At 41.8% G+C, this 7,756-nt stretch overlaps 1 protein-coding gene across 1 annotated transcript; it reads left to right on the top strand.

Annotated features, from left to right (window-relative positions):
• Positions 1-1,006: 1,006 nt before the first annotated feature.
• On the top strand, positions 1,007-7,552 carry btc (betacellulin, epidermal growth factor family member). The gene is made up of 6 exons (XM_029655410.2): positions 1,007-1,271; positions 2,135-2,239; positions 3,980-4,106; positions 4,700-4,846; positions 5,341-5,492; positions 6,231-7,552. Exons 1-5 carry the CDS (start codon positions 1,232-1,234, stop codon positions 5,486-5,488), a joined length of 567 nt encoding a protein of 188 aa, XP_029511270.1. The 5' UTR covers positions 1,007-1,231; the 3' UTR covers positions 5,489-5,492; positions 6,231-7,552.
• Positions 7,553-7,756: the final 204 nt, after the last annotated feature.

Genomic DNA, 7,756 nt, shown 5'->3' on the forward strand with positions numbered 1-7,756 from the left:
AACGCAGCAACAGCACAACGTGTCCACCATGTGGTGCTATAACTTTGTCTGGGAATAGGCTGCTACTCCACAGCAGGCAAACTGTCAGGAGGCTGACAGTCACTGCATTCTTTTTGCCTACTACCATTTGAGATGACCTAGATATCAACATACCATTATCGTGAGTAATGGGACAAATGACAGGCAATGTGCTTTGCCACTTTTGATCAACCTCTTGGATAGTTATTGGTAAGGCTTCCGCTATCAAGGAACCAGCTACATCTGGAATTGTGCCTCCGCTGGATACATTACTTTTACCCCTGTATAGGATTTCCCATTTCCACTACATATTGCCTGGCATTGCAGCGCTGATGTCCATAGACGAACTATTCCTGAGTTCACATTTTAGCAGAGGGCTCATTGTGCACTGAGTAGGCCTCGATAGAGAGTGGGCTGAAAGTGAGAAAGAGCACACATAGGTAGACCTGGGCAGACTCACATTGCCTGAATAGTGAGGCCTGCACGCCAATAAACACAAACAAACTCTCTGACCACAGTTCTAGACTTGCCCACAGTCTCATTAGCCGGCGCCGTCTGCCGTTTACCAACAGTTCACAGTAGAGGTCACTAAAATGTGCTGATGCAGGTAAAACGATGAATATTTTAGTTAAAAATCCATAAAATGTGCATTATGCAAATATATGCAAGTGCTATATTTGTATATGCAAATTTCATGGGATGCACCTTGAAATATTCTTCAATTGTTTACGTTTTTGCTAACAGGACAACCATCTTGGTAAAGGTGCATCATCTTCAAATTATGTTCTAAATAAATGTCATGTGTTTTAATGATAGTATATTAATAACTTGTTGCATTAGGTTATGCGCACATCAAACGGATTGCACCTTAATTGATAGCCTAGTAGCCAATCTCCAGTTTGAGCTGCATGCCATAATGAAACTGCACTGGTAGAGTGCACTCGCACATACATGATTAGGTGGGCGTGGCACTATTAGGTTCAGGTTCCATTTCACCCATTCAAACCTCTAGCCTGCGCAGTATCTCTTGCCCGTGTAGTTCACCGGTACGCGATCACGCATTTAGGAACCACATTATTCGTGATTCGGGAAGCAGGGTATCCTACTAAACAGAGGATATAATAGTGAACTTGTTGACCGGATTTTATATAAGAAACGAAATCTACGTTCACCTATTTATCCACCCGGAGTAGTATATTCGTTGCTCACGGACATGGCAAAGGCATGCAAACTGTATGTCGGAATAGTCACAGGTAAGAGGCACCGTTCTGTGTTCCAGTTGAATAACTCTTCAACCTCACACTAACTTTATTTACTCATTGTATCTGAATATAATTGCCTATAATCTGGTTAATAACTGACTTAGTACTGTTTTACAACATCTATCTCAAGATTGTATTTCCTTTGATATTTATATCTTTCAGGTATTATTACAAATGTATTTCTTATATTATCTCACTAGTTTTCGTTTATTCAAACTATAACTTTGGTATATGTAATGTAGTCCCGTGTAGCACAGTTGGTAGAGCATGGCTTTTGCAACGCCGGGGCTATAGGTGCGATTCCCACGGGGGACTAGTATAAAGAAAATGTCACTCTGCTAACGTCTGCTAAATGACTAAAATATAAATAATCTTATGTGCCTGTCTATACTGCGATTGACAGCAGCAATTAGCATGCTGGTGTGACAGATTATCAACAAATGATCCACCACTCCATAGCCCTCTATTAGCAAATAGAGTTCCCCAATGCACATGCCAACAATATCCAAACCAATAACATAGACTATCAATAACCACATCTATTTGCTTCATAGATACAGTAGCTTTATTCCCCATTACCCACATTTGTATCATGGCAGGATTTTGTTGTCCTGAATATTCTGAAACGCTAACAGTGTTGTTGGATTGAATGCAAGACTACCTTTAGTAAGGTTATCACAGTGTTGGGAATCCCAGAAACCCCAAAACCCAAGCTGGGGTTATTACTGTCAAACATTAAGTTCCACAACCTTTGCTCTGTCCTTAACTTTCAGTTTCTAAAATCATTTAATTGTATGGATTTGACTTGATTTTTGGGCATTGTGCGACCAGCTCTGTTTGTTTTCTGGTTGTAGCTTTGGCCCTATGCAAAAGCTCTCTGGCTGAATGGAATGCAACTGAGGAGCCGGCCAACAAGAATGTGTCCCGCTATCACCACGGCAACACAAACAACTTCACAGGTATATTGTCCCGCCCCCCCTCCCCCGAGAAACATAAACTTATGGAGGGATAATCATGCCATGAAAGTTTGTTTGAAGTTTGATGAAGGCATACATAAAAGTGCTTCTTACCATCTGACATGCACATGTGTTAACGTGTTTGAGTTACTCAGGTTTAGAAGCCACCTGTTGGAGTAGAATAGGAAGGTGTTTGTGATTATGTACACGGTACATTTTGTAAAGAGACTAAGTGCCCTTGAAAAACATTCTTATACTCAGTATTCCTGCTCTGTCGTTAAATTGAAGGCCATACTCCAGGACTGTGTCATTCGCACAGTGGTTCATTCAAACAGTTGGAATATCAAATGCTTCTCCACCCAGCCCTTTAGTATCAGGAGGAGGTGTCATGTACCAGCCCCAGCAAATGAAAGCCTTCTTGCCACCAGTGACCGTGCAGTCATTGACTGTGCAGTCATTACCTTTCCTGTGAGTGGTATTGTGAAATGTAGCACCAGCTTTGTATGTGCACTGGGTTCGGTTCCTCACTGCTAATTAGATGTGCACTCTATAGACGGCAGGCTGACATCAGGTGTCAATTGAAGCAGCCTCGGTTAGGGCCTCCACTATTCAGGATTTGTCAATTGCTGTTTGATGATAATCCTCACAACTAAGAGGTCCAATAAACTACTGATCGTACCATTGTATTTACCCACATGGAGTGATACAGTGAAGTTTATTTTGTCAGGGGGAGGTGGGGGTCGTTCCTGATTACCTCTCTGCAATGTACTATTCTTCTTATGTTCAGTTTACATTTGTTAAATGTTTTGTATTTCACCTTTATTTAACTAGGCAAGTCAGTTAAAGAAAAAAATTTTTGTTTACAATGACAGTCTAACCCGGCCAAACCCTAACCCGATGACACTGGGCCAATTGTGCGCTGCCCTATGGGACTCGCAATCCCAGCCGGTTGTGATACAGCCTGGAATCGAACCAGGGTCGGTAGTGAAACCTCTAGCACTGAGATACAATGCCTTAGACCACTGCGCCACTCTGCGCCATACTTATCCTGGGAAATATGGTGTGATGACTGGCTGCACATACAGCTACTCAGTTAAATACCTAGATCAATTTACACCTGCTGTTCCTTTGTAACCAGATCTGCACCTATTCAATATTTAGGTCATTTTAAAGGCATGCTCTCATGTTTCACACTACAATTGGGGCTTTCTCCCTCTCTGTCATGTTAACTAAGCCTCATTATTCTTTTACCCACCCAATGACTCACTGGAAGGGAATAGAGGAGAATAAAATAGTGAAATAAGGTTTCCATTCTCTTTACTATAGTGGTCAGAATGTTCTGTTTGTGTGTTTCTACACGGCTATTAAATTAGGCTGAGGAGGATATCAGTTGCTTTTTACTTTGACAGAATTTCATTAGTTATAAATCTGTAATTGACACATTATTATCCTCAATCACACCAGTCTTGCCCCAGTGGTCAGTTCAGTTCCTGGTCCTTCCTCAGATCATGATGCCAGGAGCCTATTTATATGACAAGTCACACTGGCCCCCCGGAGTCAGGTTACTAAGGGAAAACAGGGGCCTCATGACAAGTTTGAAAGGGGCCTCTCACTTCAAACTTGTATCTTATTCTACATCACCTTTTCAATGCAATCTTTTTTTGTCAGAAGGATATTATATATCAAAATAGTGACTTTATAATCCCCCTTTCCCCTGTATTTGTCTCTTTGCGCTTGCCGTAGACTCAATAGAAACTGCAACTCAAGCCAAATGGAGCGGGCATTTCACCAAATGTCCAAAGGAGTTCAGGAATTACTGTATCCATGGGTCGTGCCGCTTTGTGAAGGAACAGAACACTCCTTCGTGCAGGTAAATCAACTCACCCAACCCTTACTGTGGGCCCCAATCATTTATCTGTACATATCCCAGGCAGACGGTCTCAAGCCAAGAACATGCTGCGTACTCAACATTCACTGCAGTGAAAACATGTTTCATTTGTATCTATTTTGATTACTGTAGCAGAATGTTTGCCCGTTATTATTACAAGTATGAAGTTCATGTTCCTGATAAAGAGGTTCTGTTTTTACTTTCATGTCTGACAAGTAACACTGAATTCCCTCGTTGACCCTACTGAATGTGCTGACCTTGTTTACTGTGACCCTGCACAGAACACATGCACTTAAACTAAAAACGACAAAGGCAGACAGATGTATGATTGGTGTCATATGGTCTGACTGCATTTCATCAATCATCTCAAGAATCACAATCAGCGAGACCAGTTCATTAAGAACAGCTTGAATAGCTGATCTGACAGACCAGCATCTGCTTGTTTTCTCATAGCCCAGACGCTTCAAGTTATTTCGTTGTGTTTCTTTCGGGCAACAAGAAATAGGAACAATAAAGCAAACTTGTTGTGCACATTTTAATCGCAGCAGGTGAATTGTGTGTTTGCTCTGTCTCAGATGTGAAAAAGGGTACATTGGGTCCAGGTGTGAGTATGTTGATTTGGCCTGGCGTATAGGAGACCAGAGGCAGATCATCATAGCCTGTGTGATAGCAGCGTTGGTCTTCCTCATACTGCTCATCATATTCATCTGCATCTGTGCACAGTGAGTAAAATACACATTCTTTAAGTAGCAAAACAGACAGATTTACTTTATGCTGCGACCTTCCTGTCCGAGGGAGTGTGTGTGTGTGTGTGAGAGAGTGGGAAAGGTGAACATACAGCTTCATCACCTCACAGCCTGTCATACTAGCCCTGGGATGGGATGTAAGGAATCTGTGTGTATCCCATGAATGGCCAAGTTTTAATGAAACGCTTGTGGCCATGTTACCTTTGGTTTTCCATCAAGCTGTATGTATCTGCCCTGCTCTCCCCTCTCATTTTTTACCCAAAAGAGAGACAGAGTGCCAGGTGTTGTATCAGTTTAACAAAAGAGTCTTGTGTGCTTAAAGAAAATACCGTACATAACTAAACTCTGTGATACTGCGAGAATGTTCATGTGAGAGTCAGGACAGATGATGCCATTCTCAAAGAACATAAGTAAATGATGTCATCACAAATTGGAATGGGTTACTTTCTAATATTCTTTTTCTGTCTCAGTCGACATAAACTTTGCAGGCGGAAGAGGAGAAGAAAAGAGGAGACGAGGAATGGAACAGAGAAGTTCAATATGATTATGATGAACACAAATGGAACGCATGAAGCATCATCAGATTCAGTAGAAACCTCAAACATCAATGCAATATGATGCGGTATGTACTGTATCTCTGAGTTTCCAAGACATCTTGGACGTTTTTCTGACCTTTGATGCCCCTTTAACATCATTATCCTTAGTTTGTTCTCTTGTTGTGCAAAGACACACAGCATCTCCAGCTGTTCTGATTCCAGTGGTATTGTAAAAGACAATTCAAAAACTGACTAGACTCCTCGTATTGCTGTTGGAAGGTGATATTGCCCAGTTGGATCAAGCCAAGCATCACATTCTAATTCAGCTCACAACTGAAGGGAGGCCCTGAAGGGGAATAAAGCCTGGTGCTTGGCACTGCCAAAGCCCATCCTTGAACACATTGATACATATTACACAGACAGAGAGGGAGAGCATTACACAATGTTTCCACACCCTATATAGTCCATTTTCTGTGTGGGCCAGGCTCGTTGCAGGGTGACTTAGTATCTGAATTTGGCTGTAAAAGTCAGATCAAAGCAGACGTGCAGCTGGTTCCTCACTATGCCTGCCTGGCTGCCTGCCCCTACAAAAGGTAATATGAACACACATGGACCTAAGAAGACTCGGGGCATAGTGATGGATGTGGAGCTGTTAAAGTGGTGTTCAGAGGCTGGGTCTGACAAGGAATCTGGGGTCATTTTAAACATGCTATCCATCTCTCTTTTAACTGCTTATTCAGTGCTTATACAAAAGCTGCTCTGTAATTGTGTGGCAAAAACAAAATTCACTTCTACAGTAACAACTGTCGCTTTTTATCTTCCAGCGACGGGGTCTATAAATGGTGTTCTCCTGCCGGACGGGATGATGGCCTTGGTTATGAGTGAACGTTGGAAAGAGAGGGTGCTTTAACGTCACTGAGGAGATACACAAGCCTGTACTCTCCAGCTGCTTTTCACTGCCGACCATAGTCTACAATATGGACAGTATGGACTCTGTTCTGTGCAGAAATATAGTACAACACAGAGACTGTCACCATGAATCCACAGAGATCGATCAACTCAAAACAGTATCTCCCTGTGCGTTCTGTAAATGTGATAATGTGATGAAGTTGCCCTTTATAGACTAATTTATGCAAACAAAATGTGAATGGTCATCAAATCACAGTAAGTTAGAGTTAAACCTTTTTTAAAGTGTATGTATCATGGACACTGAGCTCTGAAGGAGTAGGCCTTTTTATGGACTGTAACCACCTCTTATTTGGGCATAGATTTAATGATTAACATGTATTCAAGCTAAAAGTCCAGGTATGCTTACTCGTGGATGTGGCGTGTTATAATGATGACTCATGGCATGTATGTGGGACGGATTATACTATGTCTAATGCAGGTAAATGATCAATATAATAATTAGCTGGGTGCTTACATTTGCTCTATTGTACACGTGTATTGGATTTTTTAAATATATATATTTTGCGTATCCCACTCCCCCTGAGAGTGGGGTCACAGCCAGGGATCCACCATTATTGACAGAATCCCTGGAGCAATTAGGGTTAAGTGCCTTGCTCAAGAGCATATCAGCAGATTGTTCACCTAGTTGGCTCGGGGATTTGAACCAGTGACCTTTCGGTTACTGGCCCAACACTCTTGGGCCAGTAACCGAAAGGTCATAGCTAGGCTATCTGCCGACCCTGATGTCACCTTATGTAACACACTGTGGTCCATTTGACATTCCTTGAACACATGCTATTATAATGATGTTAATATTGTTATTAAGCTCTAATAGTTTCCAGCAACTGATGTATATACATACTGTATATTGTTACATGTAATCAATGCAGAGCCTCCTTCTATGGGCCAGGGTTGATGTTACTGACTTAAATTGGAGGGTGCCCAAATGTGGGTGAGAAGTATACAACGATAACTTGTAGTGAGCACATTTGATCTTTATATTTCGAGACATGTAGTCTCCTTGCTACCCGAACAACCCTGCCTGTGTGTTCATTTGTGCAGCTGTAAAGTAGTCCACTGTTGAAGAAGATTTTGGGGTTTTCTCAGCATCCCAGAGTTTCACAGTGTGGATGCAGCCTGTCGCTTCTTCAGCTATGCAAAAGTTAAACATTTCCATTAAAACGTATTTGTGCAGATATGTTATTTTATCATGTTATTTTGGGAGACTTTTTGACGAATATCGTTCTAAAGTCCATGTGTGTGAGTTAATGATGATGATTTTTTTAATAGTCAAAGGAGCCCTGAACAACAAGCCTGTGAACTAAAGTTCTGTATATCCCATGATGTGCCTCAGTAGAGTTTCTTCCTCCTGACACCCTGGTCCTGACACCCTGGTCCTGAC

The sequence above is a fragment of the Oncorhynchus nerka genome, linkage group LG4 (assembly GCF_034236695.1).
Source record: "Oncorhynchus nerka isolate Pitt River linkage group LG4, Oner_Uvic_2.0, whole genome shotgun sequence".
Classification (NCBI taxonomy): Eukaryota; Metazoa; Chordata; class Actinopteri; order Salmoniformes; family Salmonidae; genus Oncorhynchus; species Oncorhynchus nerka.

What these genes read in the sequence shown, in the direction of transcription:
- btc (XM_029655410.2), top strand. Translation starts at nt 1,232, where the DNA reads ATGGCAAAGGCATGCAAACTGTATGTCGGAATAGTCACAG. An exon ending in CAACACAAACAACTTCACAG is followed by an intron (nt 2,240 to 3,979) that starts GTATATTGTCCC and finishes CGCTTGCCGTAG; the next exon opens with ACTCAATAGAAACTGCAACT. An exon ending in CAGAACACTCCTTCGTGCAG is followed by an intron (nt 4,107 to 4,699) that starts GTAAATCAACTC and finishes GCTCTGTCTCAG; the next exon opens with ATGTGAAAAAGGGTACATTG.